The sequence below is a fragment of the Hydra vulgaris genome, chromosome 10 (genome assembly GCF_038396675.1).
Source record: "Hydra vulgaris chromosome 10, alternate assembly HydraT2T_AEP".
Lineage (NCBI taxonomy): Eukaryota > Metazoa > Cnidaria > Hydrozoa > Anthoathecata > Hydridae > Hydra > Hydra vulgaris.
In genome coordinates, this window is record NC_088929.1 from 38,858,378 (window position 1) to 38,880,000 (window position 21,623).

The 21,623-nt window shown below is 25.7% G+C and overlaps 2 protein-coding genes across 2 annotated transcripts in view; both read right to left on the reverse strand.

Annotated features, from left to right (window-relative positions):
- The window catches only part of LOC100211105 (glutathione hydrolase 1 proenzyme), a 29,262-nt gene extending 17,499 nt beyond the window's left edge, over positions 1-11,763 (reverse strand). The window contains exons 1-4 of the mRNA XM_065807975.1: positions 11,620-11,763; positions 10,019-10,203; positions 3,282-3,506; positions 1,615-1,807 (exon numbers count right to left, since the gene is read on the reverse strand). Coding sequence (XP_065664047.1) covers positions 1,615-1,807; positions 3,282-3,506; positions 10,019-10,203; positions 11,620-11,654 — 638 coding nt within the window. The 5' untranslated portion in view covers positions 11,655-11,763. The remainder of the gene's footprint in view (positions 1-1,614; positions 1,808-3,281; positions 3,507-10,018; positions 10,204-11,619) is intronic.
- A 389-nt stretch (positions 11,764-12,152) lies between these two features.
- The window catches only part of LOC136085947 (B-cell CLL/lymphoma 7 protein family member A-like), a 12,073-nt gene continuing 2,602 nt past the window's right edge, over positions 12,153-21,623 (reverse strand). Inside the window, exons 2-9 of the mRNA XM_065807976.1 lie at positions 18,389-18,453; positions 16,489-16,517; positions 14,639-14,687; positions 14,378-14,500; positions 14,217-14,292; positions 13,527-13,644; positions 13,041-13,145; positions 12,153-12,302 (exon numbers count right to left, since the gene is read on the reverse strand). Of these exons, the coding sequence (XP_065664048.1) occupies positions 12,240-12,302; positions 13,041-13,145; positions 13,527-13,644; positions 14,217-14,292; positions 14,378-14,500; positions 14,639-14,687; positions 16,489-16,517; positions 18,389-18,453 (628 nt within the window). The 3' untranslated portion in view covers positions 12,153-12,239. The remainder of the gene's footprint in view (positions 12,303-13,040; positions 13,146-13,526; positions 13,645-14,216; positions 14,293-14,377; positions 14,501-14,638; positions 14,688-16,488; positions 16,518-18,388; positions 18,454-21,623) is intronic.

Genomic DNA, 21,623 nt, shown 5'->3' on the forward strand with positions numbered 1-21,623 from the left:
ATTGAAAATTTTTGGGGACATTTAGCACAGAAGGTTTACGAGGGAGATTGGCAAGCTTCAACAGAGCAAGTTTTGATTGATCACATTAAACTAAAACTAAAAGAAATTGATTTAAACTTTAACAAAACAAATAATAAGCCAACAGAAAAAATATTATTATGTAATAAAAGATAAATAAAATGCAATAAAACAATTATGCAATAAAAGTTGAAATATTTACACGCCTAATAACTATCATAGGGTAGCCAGTGGCTGTTAGAATGTGCAACTTTTGCGGCAGGAGTGGTGAGGTCATTGCAAGACTCAGGTACGAACTTATTTTTTATGAAATTTTATTAAGAAATTTTTTGAAATGTTTTATGTATTTTAACTATTATTGATGTTTAAATTCAAATAAACTTATTCATGTTCTTTATTTTTCAAATAAATTTATTTCATGTTATTTATTTTTCAAATAAATTTATTCATGTAATTTATTTTTCAAATAAATTTATTAATGTTAATTGTTTTTCAAAGTTAAAAAAATTAAGTACATTATTATGCATACATACATTGCCTTATATAGTCATAGTTGCAGTGGAGGTACATCGATTGACTTAAATAAGGATTGGGATAGCAAGTTTTAATTAGATTAAATACTTAAAACTAACTTTATTTTAAATAAATATCAAAATTTATTACTTTATTTAAAAGTGTTCAGTATTGTATAAAAACATTTAACTAAAAAGTTTACAAAACATAAAAAAAAAAAGAATTTAGATAAGTTTTTGATTATAAAGTATCAAATCTACTTTAAAAAGTTTATGAAAACACAATCGCTGTTGTTGTTTATACAAATAATCAAATTATTTTTAAAACATTTACAGTCATCATAAAAAAGACATTCTTTTTAAATATATAAAAACTATATATAATATCTTTTGATAATTTAATCAAAGGATATTATATATTTTTTTTTGTTATTCACCTTCTCAAGGCCGAGAAGACCACTACAGATAAGGAGGCTACTTAATAGTGGTTATAACTCTCAACTCTATGACTCCGAAACACAAACCTTGACAAACAAGGCCGCTGCATGGAGAAACAAGTTGAGCGCTGTACTACCAGGGACACGGTGGGAATCAAACTCGGAACCTCTTGCTTATCTATTTACTACAAAATATTTTTTTATAGTAAACAATCATTAAAAGAAGTTTTTCACTTTATTTAAAATTTTTCATAGTATAAAAACTTTGAATTAGAAAAATCTTAATTTTGAAGTTACTTAATTCAGCGCAACTTTGAAACATTTTTAAACTTCTAAAAAAGCGGGGGTTAAGTTGTCGAAAAAAATATTATGAGCACGGTCAGGAATAGCAAATCCGCACTTTTCCTGTTTCATAAAAATTTCATGCAGACATAAGTCCCTGATACATAAATTAGAATAAAAAAGTTTAAATGAACTTGTTTTTCTATATGTGTACATTAAAACTGCTTGGTATGTTCAAGTATCTTGGTATATCTATAACATTTATAATAGATTTATAGGTATGCTTACTTAAGGTATGCTTCAGAAGTTGCTTTGAAATAATAAAATAATGAAGTATTGAATTTCTTTGATATAAAATGTCTTACTTTAAAGCTTGAGATATATTAGGCTTTTTTAATGTCTTTTTCCAGCTTTCTTCTAATATTTTAGGCAAAGGAAATCCTTCAACTGCAAGTTTTAAAGAAGGTTGAACTAATTCTGACCATTTCAAATGTCCATGATTTGCATGAGCTGATAAAAGCCCCTTTATCATTCCAGGAATTCCTACTGCCATACCACCTAAAAAAATTTTGAACTATTTATTAGAGATTATGCAAAAATACAATCAATATTTTTTTAAATCTTATAAGAATTATAAAAAAAAATTTTATAAATTTTTTTAATTGATCTAGAGACATTTGAACAAGTTGTCTTTATAAAGAAACATTAGACTTTTAAGCAACTATTTTCACCAAAAAAAAAAGTAAAAAAAAAGTAAAAAAAAATTTGTAAAATTGTTTTAATATTTAGAGAGTCTCAAAGCATATTGGATATAAAATACTGTTGGTACATAAAGTACACCTTACACCTTTACACCTTGTACATAAAGTCAATGGTTAGTAGTTGCAGTTTTTCCCATAAATGGTAAAAAATATAACTTATACAGCATAAATATTAAAGTTTACCAGCTTCAAAATAATCACAACTAAAGAACAAAAATTTTGTTTTCTTGATTAATAGTTTAAGCTTTGGACAAGCCACATACAAGCAATCGAAAAATTTTTATTTTTAAACAAAATTTAAATTTCTGCAGTCTATAACTTTTTAATGTTAATCTGCAATTATTCAATTAGTTAAAAAAACAAAAACAGATTACAAACAATGAGCTAATAAAAAAGTAACAATCTTTTAATTCAAAGTTTTATCTTTAAACAGGTTTTATATTTAAATTATAAACTTTAATTGCCGATTTATCTAATTTTCAATAGTTCACCAGCTTCAGTTGATAGTCACCAGCTGTTTTAATCTCTGATCTAGTGTAGTAAAGATCTCTCCTACCACAACAATATGCGCACCTATTTATTTTACCTAACAAAAACAATTTTTTCACAATAGTAACTTAACATAAATTTATTTGAAAAATAAATAACATGAAATAAATTTATTTGAAAAATAAATACAATAATAACAAAAATAAAGATTTATCAACCTAAGACATTTTCCGATCAATGCAGCATTAATTTTGCATTGCCAAATTCCGACTATTATTCTAAGATATGCAATCATAAAACTCGTGCACCTAAAAACTTCTCAGTTATCGATGTTCATAATACGAAAAAGTGTACTTATACCAGTTCACACTGCAGATAAAATTTGTGCTCAACCAAAATATGATATAATGCTACCTACTCAGGTTTACTCAAGCTGGATTTAATATTAATATTTTTAAAGCTGTTAAACTATAATGTTCAGACCTGTGCTAGGGAAGTCTCTGTATGCATGCTAGCTCATGCTAACAGAGATTTATAGTTATTTAGACCAACACAGCTTTTTTAATGCTTGGCATAACTTTATAACTAAAGTCTAACAATAATCTATAAAATGGATTGCTTACCAATCATTCTCAAAAGTATGTTTTGGCAATATTGTCATTATCCTTTAATAAATATGATAATAAATATAATGATGATGATAGAAACAAACTTATTTTATACTTTCTGTACTTATTATAATAAATTATTTAATTATTATGTATTAATAAAACTACACATACCATACAGAGAAAAACTTGGTTGATTAACAAACATAGATTCTGTTGCTCCTGCAGGAGCGGATTCTCTAAAATCGTAAACAAAAAACTTTTTTTTAGCTCTCTCATATACAACCATAAAGCCACCTCCTCCAATACCTGTTGAATGAACTTGGACAACGCAAAGACACAAAGTTGTTGCTATTGCACTATCAACAGCACTTCCTTTTTTCTTTAAGATGTCAACTCCTTCATAAGAATTAATTTAAAATATTTTTAAAAAGCGATAATACGTAAATATTACAGTACACTATAACACTAAAAAAAAATATTACGGACATCCAAAAATTACCCAAAAATATTTTTAAAAATGTTAATAACTTATAACTAAAACATTTATTTTATCAAAAATTGTTCATGATAAATAGGAGCAGAATAAAGCCTACGCACATTTTAATCAATTCACTCCTAATCCCTTTTATATTTGTAATAAAAAATTCAATCCCTTGCAAAGTAAAAAATTCATAGCCTTGACTAGTAAAAGACATAAAGGCTTGTAAAACCAGCTTAAGGCCTTTCCAGATTTCCTCATTTACAACATTAGTTATCAAAATAAAGCATGAGTAAAACCTTTAAATTCTAAATTAATTTACTATCCAAAACCAAAAAATTTTAAAAAAAGCATTGTTAAATTAAAAAAAAATTAATGAATATTAATTAATAATTAAAAATATTTTATATTCTCTGTTAAAAAATTTTAAAAATATTATTTTTAATGTAACTCTATATCTTTTATATAATAAAATAATTTTAATATGAAATACTGTAAAAAACCTAATTACGGATGAAACCTAATTATGGATGAAACCTAATTACGAACAGTTTTATAAAAAGTTTTGTACCTTTTATATTATATCAAATTTATAATTTTTTTTCTTCTCAGAAATAAACTTAAACACAAGACAAAACAAATGATAAAAAAATATTTCTAATGATAAAACCTATTTACAGTTATGTTAGTTTTCAGCTTGAATTCTAACAAAATTAAATTATGTTACAAAGGTAACAAACTATTCAAGCGTAAAACAATAAACATTAAACTTAAAAAGGTGAAGCGCTCGGATTAAACGAAGCATAAAGCGCCTAAACATAAATGCTAGAAAAACTTGTTTAAACTATTATTTAAAGATCTATCAAACTTCAAAAAGGATATAAAAAGGTGAAGATATAGTTCAGAGAGTGATGGAAATAGTAGGGAGAGCGATAGAGAGCTATGGAAGTAGTATAGAGGCACAGACGTAGTACAAGAAAAGTGGAAGAAGAAGAATAAAAAATATATATATACATTTATAATATATTGAAGTTAATATTGTATTGGATAAATTATAGGAGTTAATAAAGATATTCTAATTAGTAACATTTAAATACCAATTCTAAATAACATTTGAGTAACTCTTTTGAATAATGTTCATGTAACATTTGAATACAATTCAGTAACATTTTATATAAATCGTTGAGTAACAATTAACAAAAAAAATTCCTTAACTTTTCTTCTGTTGAGTCTTATCTCTTGCAAAGTTCACCAAACCTACTTGCTCTTTGTGAGACTAATTTGAGTTCAGCTGTCTCACCTTTTGATCTCAGTGTTGATGGTTATCTTCCTTTAATTTGTAAAGACTCCAATAGTCACATGCTTGGGCTGGGCATTTACATTCAAAAGAACTTACCAATTTGTCAAGAAACTTCCATATCTATTATATCTATCTTCATATCTATCATGTCCATATCTATCTTCCGTTACTTCCATATCTATCAGCAAAACAATTCTCCAGAAAACAGACGTCTGTTTATTACTGCTAGAAATCATTGTAAAAAGGTTTTGTCGAACGCATCTGTTATCTCTATTTTCAAAAATTCTGGAGAGTGATCTGATTCATTTAACTACCGCCCCATTAGTCTTCTTCCTATCATAAGCAAGGTTTTTGAATCTTTAATGAACAAACACTTAATCTCTCACCTTGAATCTAATAACTTACTTTCTGATCATCAATATAGATTTCGATCTTCTCGTTCTACAGCTGATTTGCTAACAGTAATAACCGATAGGTTTTATCATACATTAGATAAAGGTGGAGAGGTAAAGGCCATCGCTCTTGACCTTTTTAAAGCTTTTGATAAAATTTGGCATGCTGGTCTTGTCTTCTCCATAAGCTTTCTACTTACGGTGTATCTGGTAACATCTTTAAGATTATTGAATCCTTCCTTTCCAATCATAGTATAAAAGTTGTCCTTGATGGACAACATTTTCTTTTCCTTGATGGAGCACTCTTCTTCTTAATCTGTAGCTTAAGGGGTTCCTCAAGGTTCAATCCTTGGCCCTATACTTATTTTAATTTACATTAACGATCTTCCAGATATTCTCACATCTAAGCTGGCATTGTTCGCTGATGATACTACCATTCTTGTCATGGTAAAAAGCCAACACCCTCTGATTGCTTGAAGGGGGCATTTGAGCTTGAAAAGAATCTCACTTCTGCTACAGCATGGGGCTCACAGTGGCTGGTGAACTTTAATTCAAATAAAACTCCAATCGTTATCGCAATAATTTATATAATTTTCAATCTTTTAAGTCATCTGTCAATTGTTATCTTGCTCTACAATCTTTATCTTTTCTCTTCCAGTAACTTCCAACTCTAATTAGTGGTTGCTTGTTGGAAGCAAAGATGTTAAAAAAAACGAAAACAAAAAAAAAAAGACATAAATGTAGCTTTCAAGATACATTCCATTACTTTACTTATAACTGAAGTAAGTGATACTGGTCAATAACTTGATTTATCTCTACTTTTAAATAATGGTATTAAATTAGCATATAACCACATTGATGGAATTATTACAGTGTCATAAGATTTATTAAAAATAAGTGATAAAGGAAGTGAAAATGCTTCTGCGCAACACTTCAAAGGAAATGAGTGAACTCCATCTACTCCTGTACATTTATTTGGATTTAGTGACTTCAGGATTATAGAAACTGAGTTCGCTGAAAATGTAGGGTTATCACATATAATGTTTGTCCTATTTTTAAAGAATGGTATAATGCTAATAATTTCCTTGGTGAAAACAGAGCTTAAATAGTTATTAAAAGAACTTGCTATTGATAAATAGTTTGTTTCAAGTTTGCCATTTACATTTAAAGCATTAATTCCTTCTTTAACTTATGATTTTTTGTTTATATAAATGCATAATTGCTTTTTTAACGTTTAAGGCGATGGTTGTTTCATATATTTTAATTTGGTTCTTAATTTGTTTTTTAATTTTATTTCTAACTGATTTGTATTCTAATACATTTTCTTTGTTTAAAAAACGATTGTGTAGAAATTTTCTCCAGAGGGTTCTTTTCTTTCTAATTGCGCGTTAGTTTAAACAGTTTTCTTTGTAATTGTTGGAATATAATATAAAAGCCCTTTATTGTAAATATCAACAAATTTGTTGTATGAAACATTAGCATCTAAATTCAAGATACCAGTCGTAGGTTTTAGCATATCAGAAAAGCCATTACAATTGCCGTATTTGTACAGAGTTAAATTTGTTTTTACTGTTTTCATTTTTTGTATCTAATTTTTTTTGTTTGATTCTGTTAATATTAGTTCAAGAACATTAGTGGATTTTCTTTTTTTGAAACTCATTAATTTGAAAAGTTGGTTTAATTACATTTTGTGTTATAAAACAGTCATTTAAGCATTTTAAGAACTTTTGAGCAGAAATATATGAACTATTAATTAGTTTGCCAATGTTTTCTTTATTCCATTTAATAGAAAAGTAGTTAAAATCTCCACATATCAAGAATACTTACTTTTAATCAATAGATTTTTAACTTCTTTCAATTGAATTTATTATTTTTAGATTAGATTTATAGTCAATTGTACCTGGCCTATAAATGCATCCACAAAGTATCTTTTCATTGCCAATATGTAATGATGTCCAAATTTGATTTAAGTTGTCATCATTTAACATTGTCTCAGGTATTGTAATAGATTTAATATTTTCTTTGACATAAATGCATACTCCCATCCTCATTTACTGACTTGATCTTTGCAAAATATATTATTACTTAATGACATTTCATTAAACCATGTTTCACTAATAAAATCTGTGGGATGTGACTATTTCAACAACAAATTCATTGTACTTACAATTTAAAGATGTAGCATTTGTATAACAACATTATAAAAAACTTAATGTTATGTCATTATTATTAATTGTTGGTTTTTTTGTATTTTCAGATAATGATTATTGACTCTATTGATTTTGACTCATAAGTTATTTTTTTTAAACATTTCAATGATGATTTTTTTTTTCCTGTCGGTTAATTTATGATAATCGATTTTGTTACTCATATAGTTTTTTGGTAATTACAGTGATTTTTACTACTCGATCATATCTGATGCTGAAATAATAATTATTTTCATTTCTTTGTTTTCTTTTAGTGTTCATTTGATGACATTCTTCGCTTAAGAGTTTTGCTTTATGTCTTTCTGCTTCTGTAAGATCAGGATTTATAAATTATATGTAGGATCAGGATTTATAAACTTTTGAAAATGAGCCATCGTCTTTTAATTCTTTTGAAGACTTTAAAACTTTATTTCTATCATGTTTAACTTCAACGATAATAAGGGTGTATCGTAAGACAACAATAAAAGGTGGTTGATTTTTATTCCTTGTTTTTAACTTGATAATGTGTTCTATATAAACATTTGCATTAGTTTTATTAAAAATATTTATCACATTGTTTTTATCCTCGTCAAATGCATGACCTTTATTTTTATTTGTAGATGCTGTTACACCAAAAATGATTACATCTTTTCTCTCGCATTTTTCGTTCTTTTGATTCTTTGGCTACTGCTTGATCAAGCTGAGTTGATTTATTGATTTTCTCTTCTGTTTATCTTTTACAACATCAGTCTAACATCTGTTACCTTTTTTATCATTACAATTTTTATCTTTTAACTTTTTTATAAGTTCTTCTATTTTTTGTTTTTTTTTCAGTTAACTGGTCATTTTTAGTTTTGATTGTTTTTTTTAAAACTGATACTCTTTTTTCTAGAGCCTCAAAGTCAGCATTTAATACCACAATATTAAAAACTTATTTTTTTCACGTCTTAAAAACATGTCTTGTCACGTTACTAGCAGAAATTTGAAAAAAGTACCAGAAATCCAAAAAAAACACAAGGACAAGAAAATGACTACTATTTTGACATGTGAAATTATTTGCCACATCAACCAATTTAAAAAGGAAAATATATAAAGAAAAGCTGGTGCATATGTGGCGCTGAAAATGTTTATTATAATAATAGCAAACCAAGTTGGATGGAGTCAAAATAATTTCTTGAGCGGTTCAAATCAATTTTTTGCCTCATGCAAATAAACTTGAAGGAAAACTGCTCTTTCTTGATGGTCATGCCTCACATATTAGTTCAAAATAGAAAAAAGTAGCCTTTATCAAAAAAACAATTTTAAACCTGAAAATGCTTGCATTTAGTTTAGCAGTAGTGGTTTATTTTAAGCAGTAGTAGTTTATTTTTGATGCTGTTGAAGAAGAGAACATTAATAGTTTATTTCAGCCTGTAACCAATACATCTAAAACTCCCAAAACATCATTTAGTGGAATGTCAAACCAAGAAGTGTTACTTAGAAGTTTAAATACAATAAATGAAACAGTTAAAAAGGCAGGAAAAGATATCAACCAATCAGTTTTAATGTTACTCAAAGATCAACTTACATCTTTAGACAATAGAAAAGAGAAAGGGTAAAGAATTAAATGACCAGCCAATTATAATATAACCTGAGCCAATGCTCAATAGCTTTTGATGAAGCCAAAAAAGAATCAAAAAAGCATAAACTAAACAAACAAGCTGCCAAAAAAATATCTAGAGAGCAAAAAAAATTGCTGCTGCATCTTTACCCTAATTCAGGATAAAAACAAGTTTTTATCCTGAATTAGGGTATTGTGTTTTGATTTTAAGTTTCAAAAAATTTAAAAACTTAAATTTTTTTATATTGCTTGATTTGTCTTGTCGTTACGCATATTTTAGTGTTTCTATTTTTTGAAACTCATTATAATAAGTGAGTTATTTAATTTTTTTCTCAAAACGTTCTTAACTAGGTGTTTTAACGGTATAAATTATTATTATTTTATTTTTTTTTATTTGAAATAATTAAAAAACCTATAAAATAAAGATCTTATTCTATCTAAAAAAAGAAGACTTAAGTTTTTTTTTTATATATCTTTTTTTATTACTATTACATTTATATATACTTATATTTTCAATGCATTTTAATGAATCCTAAACTATATAAACTAAAAAAACATAATGAAACAATATAAAATGTAAATTTTTAACTATATATATATTTTTATATCTTGAGTAATATAAATTAAAAAACTGTAAGTAAAAAAACTTGTATAAAAAAAATTTAATAGATTATTTTTTTAAACTTAGCCAAAAAAAAAAAAAAGAATATTGTAAAAATTAAAAATATTGTGATATAACCCTATTAATTCTAGTTGCATTTTTAATTTCTTTTTTCTCTTTGCCTTAAAAATTTGACTAAAATGGCAGTTTTCAAATTGGCTTTATGTTTGGCATTTATCTTTGGCATGAAGGTTTCCATTTGATAATAATAGAAACATTCATGCCAGCAAATTAAACAATTTTTTGATACTATAGGATCCTTTTAGACAAATTGTCTGTTTTTATACTTACCAATTTCTGAACATAAACGGCTATCAGCGGCCACAGCTGCATGGTCATACTCATTTGCTTGAAATGATTTGGATGGGTCTTTATGATGACGTGTTTTTTTTTTTACTACAACAGCAATGACAATTATAATTATGATAACAATTGCTACAGCAAGAATCCCGAATATCCATTTCCTTAAATTGGACCTAAAAAAAAACTAAAACTTCTAAGAAAATAAAATTTAGAAGTTTATTGATTCTGAAAAACTTTATATAAAAAAAAAAAAAAAAATTTGTTTTTGGTTAGGTTACATTTCATTATTATTACCGTTTTCAATTTACAACTTTTATTAAAAATATATGTATATATCAACAATACTTAGAATATTATTAAAAATATTTTTTAACTATTTTAATTAATTAACAATTTTGCTGTTGCTATGTTGGGAATGTTGCTATGTTGGAATTGGACACATCCATTGTTTAAAAACTACTTTAAAAACTATTTATTTTTTTCATTGTTGAAATCACTACTTAAATCACCACTAAAAAAAATCACCACTTAAACTTAAATATAAATCTATTATGAATTATGTAAAAAATATTTAATTCATCAGCATTTTTACAATTATTTTTCTAATAATTAGATAATAATTAAAGAAAATTAATTTATATATATTAAAAACAGCATTGGCAAAGAACAGAGCCCTGGGATACACCACTTGATATATAAGCTATAATGTGACAATCTCTCTAAGAACTACTCATTGCTTTTGCTTGATAAAAAAGACCCAAGTAATAAAAATAATAATACTGTTTAATACCTAAGAATCAATACAAGTTTTACAGCTTGGTCCTTAACATCATTGTATTATCTGTCTTAATTGCAATAGATGAATAATTTAATAAAGGGTGTTGAGTCGTAAAAAAAAAAGTACCGACTCTGACTCCAACCATTGAAATTTTTAGAGTATGACTCCGACTTGAATGCAAAATTTTTGAAAAATTCCTTGAATTCTTTAAAAAATATTATGCGATAATTAAAATAAACTTTTTTTTGCCAAATATATTAAAAGTTTTTTAAAGGTTAAATAGTTTGTACATGCATGTGCAACACCGAGAAGTTTTACTATTGGAGTCAGAGTCGCGATTTAGTTTAGTGACTCCGCAAAAAATGTCGCAACTCCAACTCCATGACTCCAGTTCCACAGCCCTGAATTTAAAGGTTTGTTCTAATCAAACCATATATTATTATATATATTATCATATACATTTGTATAAACCTTATATATAAAGTTTTTACTTTGCATACTTAAAAATATGTGATTAATAAGCCAACTAATAACCATTCAAATCATTTTTGAAACAACCTAGTAACTAGTAATAAAATTGTTGAAACAACCTTGTAACTAGTAATATTTTTTGAAACAACCTAGTAGTAATAAAATTGTTGAAACAACCTAGTAACTAATAACAAAATTGTTGAAATAACCTGGTAACTAGTAATAAAATTGTTGAAACAACCTACTAACTAATAACAAAATTGTTGAAACAACCTAGTAATTAGGAATAAAAATTTAACAGTTCAAATAAAATAGTTTAAACTAAATCTTATTAACTAACCTTTTATTTCCATTTATTACTTCGTATGAATTCATTTATTATAAACTGAAAACAAAAAATTAAAGAAACAAATGAGTTTATTTACTTGAATGTGAAGTATTGAGGGTAAAGTTTTAAAGACTTAATATTGTCAAACAGTATTACTGTTTAATGATATATCATAATTATGAAATAATTAATCAAAGTTGCGTGGTCTTGGGAAGGCTAATGCAGTAAAAATAAAAAATAGTAAAACAGAAAAAGAACTCTCTAATAGTAAAGGGCTCAGTACGTTTTTTAAATTTTAACAATTACAATATAACTAAAAAAGTTTTAAATGAAAATAAATATATTAATAACAAGTTAATAATAAAATTATAATAAGTAATAGGAATAGTTAAAAAAAGGTTAAACTCAAAACTTTTTTAAATAAATTTTTCTTTTTCTTTTTTTGCTTTTTATTTCTTTGGTAGTAATAAAGCAGTATATGTAAAAAAATTAAATATAAAAATTTTTTGTTACAGCTGCAATATTTAAAATCATAAATAAGCACATTAAAGAAATTGAAAGTTTCAAATGCTTTCATTTTAATAGACTACAATAAACAATTTTAAAATATAGATTCTTATAATGCTAAATAATCATTCTACGATATCGGATTTTGACTTTTTCTTTAAAGGTTGAATTGGAAATGTGTCAGAATCCTAAAAAAATAAAAAAAATAAATAGAAGAATAATGAATTTTAAATATTAACAAAAAAAAAAGCGTTTTTTTACAATTTTTTATATAATAAAATTTTTTATGAGACACAAAAAATGATCAAGAGTTAATGTAATTATCTGTAACTATTTCAAGTTTTAACTTAATGTGTTACGTAGAACTTAATATGTTACGTTAAACTTAATGTGTTACATAGAACTTAATATGTTATGTAGAACTTAATGTGTTATGTAGAACTTAATGTGTTATGTAGAACTTAATGTGTTATGTAGAACTTAATGTGTTATGTAGAACTTAATGTGTTATGTAGAACTTAAAGTGTTACATTGAACTTAATGTAAAACTTAGGTAAAACTTAAAAGTTACTTAAAACTTAAAACTTAGGTTAAACTTCAAACTTACGTAAAACTTGAAAGTTTTAACTTAATGTGTTAAGTCAAAGCCAGTTAATGAACATAATGTTTTACATAGAAGTTAATGTGTTACGTTGAACTTAATGTGTTACATAGAACTTAATATGTTATGTAGAACTAAATGTGTTATGTAGAACTTAATGTGTTACGTTGAACTTAATGTGTTACGTTGAACTTAATTGTTATGTTGAACTTAATATGTTACGTAAAACTTAGGTAAAACTTAAAAGTTACCTAAAACTTAAAACTTAAAACTGACGTAAAACTTAAAAGTTTTAACTTATTGTGTTAAGTCAAAGCCAGTTTACCTTACTGTTTTCATCTTCATCTAGGTTATTACTAAAACTTGTTTGAGACGGAAACATAGAATCGTCATTTTCTGAGTTAACACCTGCTGTTACTTTCATAAGCTCCTAAAAAAATTTTAACAACTGAAAAACTACATAAAAATTTTTAATTTTTCAATGATTTTAAATATTTATATTTTAGGCAAATTTGTCTTATCTGAAAACTATGCGACAGATACAGGCATAGATCAAACAAACTTTATTATTTTATTATTCAGATCAAATGTAGCAAAATAAAAAACATACTTTTTTAATACATTGATATTAATATAAAATTTCTAATTTTAACTAAAAAATTATTCTAATTTCAATACTAATTAAAAAACTTACTTCTATATAAAGAAAAAACAATAATTGTATAAAACAATTAATATTAATTATATAGTAGTATTAACATAGTTTTAACAAAAGTTTTATAGCTAAAAACCATTTAACAAATAAATAAACCTGTGAGAAGCCAACAACATTATTTGAATTGTTATTCCGGTGAGAAAATGCTCCACCAGGAAGATTGCTGTTGCTATCTTCTGATACTGAAAAGCTTCGCCCAAAATTGGAACCTTCACTTGAAATAGTTAGATGAATCAATTAAAATAAAAGACAAATAGATAAAATTCTATATAGTTTTCATTTAAACTCTGTTTGTAACTCTTAAGAAAAGTACAATTACATAAGAATATACTTGAGAGTCATTTAGAGTTATTGGGGTCATTAAGGATTTATTGCATTGATGATTGAAAACTTCATTGAGGTAGAGGTGTAGAGGTTTCATAAGCAAGTGATACTAAGTTGAACCTCATCGCATCTCTTGAATTAATAACACCACATTCAACCTCCTTCTCTGTTTTATTTTCAAGTGTTTATTTTCATGTTTCAGAATAAAAAGGTTGAAAGGATTGTAAATTAACAAAGAAGAAAAAAAAAAAAAAAATAGGTTAAATATAGCCAACAAAAAATATGTGAAGATAAGAGTAATTAGAGAAGTGTGACCACTTGTATAAATAAATTGAAAAATCATAACTTTAACAATACTTAATATCATACATTTTAATAGCTTTCAAAAAATATTAAATGACAAAAAAAAAAGTTCTAAAAAAACATAAAACATTTATTTATAACTGATCAGTTCAAACATACTTGGAGACATATTGGTTATTGGTATCTGTATCAAATTTTGAAGTGGAGTCATCGAAACCAAGTGAACTATCGTTTACTAAAGATCATAAAAGAATTTTACTTTTAGAACCATTAACAGCATTTTTAAGAAAACATCAAACAATACAAACTCTAGCCAATACCTACTGCAGCTCGTTTTAATGTTTTTTTTTGAGGATAGTCTTGAAGAGAATCTATTTCTTGAGAATCTTCAGAGTGTGGTGCTGGAGAAGGGTAGCTGCAGTTGGAATCTTCAAAGTCTACAGCTATGTTTAAAAAGGTTTATAATATGTTAAGTAACAGTGTGAGTTTACTATGTAAAAAAAAACAAACTATAATATAAAAATTTAATAAAACAAAATAAAATAATATACAAAAAACAATAACCTGATACACAAACTTACAGACGGGTTTTGATATTTGACTTTTCTTTTTAGCAGATTTAGTTTTATCCTATTATTTTATAAAAATATATAAACACAATTTATGATTTCATGATTATGATTTCAAATTTTACAATTTATCAAATAACATTTTAGTGTTTCAAGTAATCACAACAAAATCATGATCTAGGTAAAGTAATTTAGGCAAAATGTATGGACATTTTTTTTGCCAATTAACTTATTAAATCTCTCCAGGATTTTATTTCGTGTTGTAGTACTTTTGATGGATTTAAAAATAGTCAGCCATATTTTAAATATAAGAATATAAAATATCTTTTTATAAACAAAAACACTAATCTAGACATTTTTAAATTCTAATTTAGAAATTCATTAATAGTTGATTCAAAAAACACAACATAAAAAAATTAATAAAACATAAAAAACTAACACTGAATCAGTAAATATTATTTAATCTAATCAGTAAACTAAATAATACGTTTATCAACTAAACATTTATCAGATCATTTTATATGTACAATAATGTAAAAAAAATTTTTTTTAATTGAAAGACCTTTTTAATATTTAATACCTTTTAACATAATAAATCATGTTAATTCATGTTTGGTATAAGTTAATTAGTTTTTGAAACTAATTAGCATGACATTGTGTTATAAAAAGAAATGATTTCTATAGGCAATGACATTAATGATTAAAAATGTACTAATGGCAGAATTCAAATGAAGGTCGATTGAATAAAATCAATTGAAAATTTTTGAAAGTGCAGAAAAACCAATGGATAATTTTTCTAATGGATGGATAATTTTTATTTCTTTATGGTTAATTATTAAAATAACATTTTTTGGTAAAAAAATACTTTTATAATGTTAAATAACTGAACAATAGATAATCATTATAAATACTTTATTGAGCTTATAATTAATATATACCAAGTTTTATTTAAAATAAAAATTTTCCTAACTTTAAGAGTTAGAAAATTTTAAATTCTTTAAGTGTTTGATTTTGGTTCTGAAAAATACGTGCATTACTTTACACTTAAACAACAAAAATTATACATATTTAATTTATTATATATTAATTTATCATATTTAATATATTATATATATTAAAATAATATAGAGATATTTATAAAATAATATTCATAATTTTTTTTTAATTCAAAATTTCTGCATAATTTATTGCATATGCACAAATTTATGCACAAATTAATGCATAATTCAAAATTTACAAAATAATATAGAGATATTATAGAGATTAAAAACTATATAATAAGGGTACATATATAACATTTAAAAGCACAAATCAAATATCTGTATCTATTCAAATAGAATAATTTTGCTTTAATAATTAATAACAAATATAATTTTTTTTTTAAATACACAAAATAACTTTTTTTTTTTTAGTATTTTACAATATAAACCAGAATAAAGCAGCAAGTTATATAGTATAGCCTTTTTTTTTTTTTTTTTGCTTTAACTTCCAAGAAAACAATCATATCAACAATAAAAATAAAATATAATCATTTATTTTTCTTTTTAATAATTTTAAGACTTTTTGTTTCTTTATACATTCTCTAATGCTAAGAGGGGTGAAACAGTCAACGAAGTAAATTTTTATATTTCTGTGTTTACTAAAAATAAAATTAGCCATCTAGTATTTAACATATTTAGCATAATTTAGCATACTTTGGTTAGAATTATAATGAACAAATTTCTCTTCTCAAAATTCTATGTAATCAAAAGTAAAAATTTGAAAAAATCTATTTTAACCTAAAATGGTATACAAAATTTTGTTATGTTTACTTTTTAATAAACAATCAAAAAATCTCAAACAAAAAATGATGCAATATTAACCTTTCTTTTGTCTCCTTCTCTTTCTTCTACTGAAAACAAAAAAAAAGTTAAATATTTAAAAAATTTTTTTAGCAACAGCCTGCACACTATTTAAAATCTTCGTCATCTTATTCATTCATCTTTTCTTAACCTTATTTTCATTTGTTTGTTAAATGAATCAAAATAAAACTTACAATAAAATAAATATTCAAAATGTTTTTAAATAACAACAATCATAAACCAAATATGTGACACTTAAAAGAAATTAAAAACAACTAAAACAAAAAACTGGACAAAAATAAAAATAAAAAAAAATTTAAAGAAACGAAAAACTAAAAATTAAAAAAGTATATAAATAATTATTATATTATATATATAAATAATTATTATATTATATTATATACATAAATAATTATTTCAGTTTTTAATTGTTTTAAACTTTTCATTGAAAAAACAACAAAATAAAAAAAAAAAATCTTGTGAAAGACATAAAGAATAATGTTAAAAAAAAAATATTGAAAATAAATAGATAAGTTTAAAATTGAAATAAAATGACTAATGATAATAAATATCTAGTCTGATAATAAGTTAAATAGAATTCTACTCAAATAAAACTCCATACTTAAATAGCATTTAAATTTTTTTCAATTTAAACATTTATTTTTATTTTTTTTAACTTTACTTCTAGTTTTAACTTTAATTTTTAGTTTTTGTTCTACAATTAAATTTTACTTTGAACATTTCAATTTTTTAATTTTATTTTTCATGCTACCATTTATTGATTTTTTTGTTGTTCTTTTTTATTAAAGCTTAAAATTTTATATTTTTAAATTTTATTTTGCCAAACAAGTTTGCTAAGGCTTTGAATTTTTGGTTTTAAAACAGTTTAAATAAACAATGAAATGATAAAACACTTTCAAGTGTTTTTTTTCCACCCAAGTGGCATCACAGCATTAAAAAACATCTGCAACATTGAATAACATCTGCAACAAGATTCACAGTGCAAGATGAAGTTTGATTGCTAGAACTATTAAATTTTATTTCAGGAACCTCCCAATCTATTTATCAACTAAAACTTTTAAATTCCATCAAGTTGAGACTTTTGAATTCCATCAGTTTCCTAGCATTTAATTGATAATAGCATTATTTATCTCCAGACAACTGTTATACTTAAACTGTTGCCAGGCAGCTGTTATACTTAAGGCAAAGTATATCAAAAATGGTCATACTTTGAATCGTCTACAGGCTAATATTTTGTTGATCATGTTGATAAATGTATTTTAAAGGAAAGCCTTACTGGTACCATTAGGTTAATTAAAAAGAATTGCCTCAATTAAAAAGGTCATATGAGATTTGGTTTGGCTTGATTTGGGTAAACCTAGAACCTTGTGCAAAATCAACGATGTGAAGACCACATAAACTCAAGCATTTTTGAGATTTTCTATTATTCTAACAACAGTTTAATTATTACATTTTGACATTTTTAGTTCAAGTAAAACAGCTTAGCTGTTTTACTTGAACTTCTTTAGTTATGTGAATACTTATCAAATGTTGTAATGAAAAAAAAATGGAGTGAAAACTTCAATTATAAGCAATGAAACATCAAGAACTAAATCAAGCTGCTTCATTTTTTTTAAGATTCTAGTATTTCTATTATTTATTCTAGTATTCCAAATGTTACAAATATTGATTATTAATTTACTTATTTTTATTTCGTTCAACTTACATTTCTTACAAGCAATTTTACAAATTTTTCAGGCTTCTGAAAATTCCTTACAAAATTGGGGTTTTTTAGAAAAATTTTTTTAAAAAAGGTACAACATTCTTAACAAGATATAACATTCTTAACATCAAGTAAAATGCAACATACTTAAGAGTAAACAAAAATAATATAGTTAACACGAAAAAAGAAATTCAGTACCTGGAACCCATCTAAATGCTTTCATTGTACAAGTTGAAGGACCAACAGATATCCACTTTTTTTCCCTAAAAAAAAACGTTTTTTAGAAGTGCATAGATAAATAAAAAAAAAATCTTAACCCAAACCCTAAGTCTACGTTTGCGGCAGCAGGCTATACAAAAGTTGATATATGTACTGAGCACTCATTAGCAGCCTAATTAAGCGTGATGTCAAACTGTTTATTTAAACACACATTTACATTTGTAAATTAATAATCATTTGTAAAAAAAATGATTTTTCTATATATTTTTTTTTTTTTTAAGACGAAAACGAAAGTATAAATTGCTGTCTGTTGTAAAATGTATTTTTATATAACAAGTATATATAATAAGTATTTTTATATAACAAGTCCCAATATGAAAATGCCTATGTAATGGATGTGTAGACTTTTTATGTATAACTTTATTATAATATAATTGTATTTATTTGTTTATAAGTATACGCACGTTTAGCTTGTTTGGATAAGACGTTTACTTCCTGCACAGAATGTCCCTGAATGTTCGATTCCCACCTCTGAATCATCAAACATACAAGGAAGTCAAATATTCACGATAATGTCATTAGAGAAGATGAATCTCAGTGGGAAGTTGTCCTTGTTGTGGCAGGAGTCATGAAATTCTTGCATAACTTTGATGGCACTGGTTGCTTGGGCAATGTTAATTGGAGAGCCATCTGTTTTCCAGTGGGTTTTCAAGCAATTGAGAGCTTTTGGGAAGTCATTCAGAGCTTCAGATAGTTCTTCAAAATCTTCAAAGTGGAACAATTGACTGCTGAAGCAATGGTCAGCCCATGAGTAAGAAATGAATGACGAGAATTTATGCAACCTGATCCGGGTTTCGGGGATCAGAATAAACGCAAGAAGGGCTAGCATGGCACGAGAGTTTCAGCATGCATTGCTGATGTTTGGGAAGATGTTTCATGAAGGGGATCTCATTCCTCTCAGTTAAGTGACGGAAGACATGGGTGAGTTGGTAAAGAAACTTCATGACATCTCTCCAGCCACCTGTTTCCTTAATCTCAATTTTACTGTTGCTGAAGGCTGCTTTCAATTCATTGTAATCGCTCATCAAATTCTGCACAAAGAAATACTCGATGTTTAGTGATTTAGTTGACCCATGGAGCTCATTGCCCATGACAACACGAAGAATGCTGTCTAGCACATGATGCTGGCAACTGATAAACTTGGGTTTGGGGTGACCTAATTTCTTTAGATTCATTCTTGAAGACCATGGCCTGACATTCAAAGCTCTCAATGTGTTTGCCGTCAAAGTGTATGCTCCACTTCTCCAGATGAAGCATGCTCACCAAGTGTTTCTTCACCTGAGTAGCTCTCATCTAGATAGCATTGTAAATTGCTGATTGACATGGGGTTGGGATTTTAATGCCCTCACCAGAAAGCTAGCGACACACCACTGCATCTCTGTGGGATGACAACTTTGAGCATGTAACATAAGGTCTTGCAATGCCTGTTGGGTTATACTTTGTTTTGCTCATTGATGCTGCATTGCCATCCTCCCAAGGACTGTCTGTACTGTTCTCGGATAAGTCCGTGCTACTTTCTGAACAATCAGGTAGCGCTAAGCTGGTAAGAGTAGACACAGTCGCTTCCATTGCCCTATTTCGCTTGGATGGGTGGATGGTTTTGGCACTAGCAGGTTTGCCAGTTGAATAACCAACATGACCTTTGCTCTCAATTTGCAGTTTATAGAGGTTCTTATCCTCTTTGCACAACCATTCACCTTTCATTTTGGTCATGTCAAACAGTTCATTCAATCAATCAAAGTTTTGTTTTTTCTGCAGCGCTCGTAGTCTTTCAGAAGTTTTGCTAGTTTTGCACAAATGGCTTGATCAGATACATGTGGGAAGTTCAATGTTTTGCTCCATAGGTCTTTAAGCTCTACAGTAATTAAACTGATCCTCTCTCTCTGTTCTTTGGCAGTGAACTCAAAAAATTTGAAGCGTCCAATGATGTAGTTTTTTAGGGACATGCGACTCCATTTGCTCAAGGGTGCTTCATAAATTGCCCCATTGCCTCTTCTTTGTTCAGGTTTCCTTGTTCTTCTTCGTGTTAGAAGAGCTCTTCTTGAACGACATGTTGTCTTCTACTCATCAACTGAAATAGCGAAGGCCTTAACGCCAATATTAATTACGTAACAAATTAAAGAAACTGTTATTAAATTTTCAATTGAACTGTTATTGTTAATATACCTTATTTCAAAAGAAGCAAATAACGATTATAGAAAATGAAAAAGGCAGACACTAATAAAATATTATATGCTCAATTATAATTTGCGAAAAAGTTAAATGTAACTTACCAAATAATACAAGGATCTCTTTATACTTAAACTATAGAAATTGTACAATAATTAAAATAAAGTAATAACAATGTTGACACCAAATTAAGATAATTAAAACTCAACTACCCGCTTTGAACACCTCGCTTATATACCAGTTTATAGCAGACTGCAAAACAGCTGAAGAAAATTTTACTGTCCTGGCTGATGGCGCACAGCGTTATACAATGTTCTGGAAAATTCTATACATTTCTCTGCTACATAAATTATTGCACAAGTCAGTTTCATGACTTATGTTATACACAGTGTGTGTGTATATATATATATATATATATAAATATATATATATATATATATATATATATATATATATATATATATATATATATATATATAAATATATACATATATATATATATATATATATATATATATATATATATATATATATATATATATATATATATATATAGTATATATAATATATATATAATATATATATATGTATATATATATATATATATATATATATATAGTATATATTATATATATATATATATATATATATATATATATATATATATATATATATATAGTATATATAATATATATATAATATATATATATATATATATATATATATATATATATATATATATATAGTATATATTATATATATATATATATATATATATATATATTAGTATATATAATATATATATATTTATAAATATATATATATTTATGTATATATATGTATATATATTTATATATATACAGTATATATAATATATATATATATATATATATATATATATACATATATATATATATATATACAAATATATATATATACATTTATGTATATATATATATATATATATATATATATATATATATAT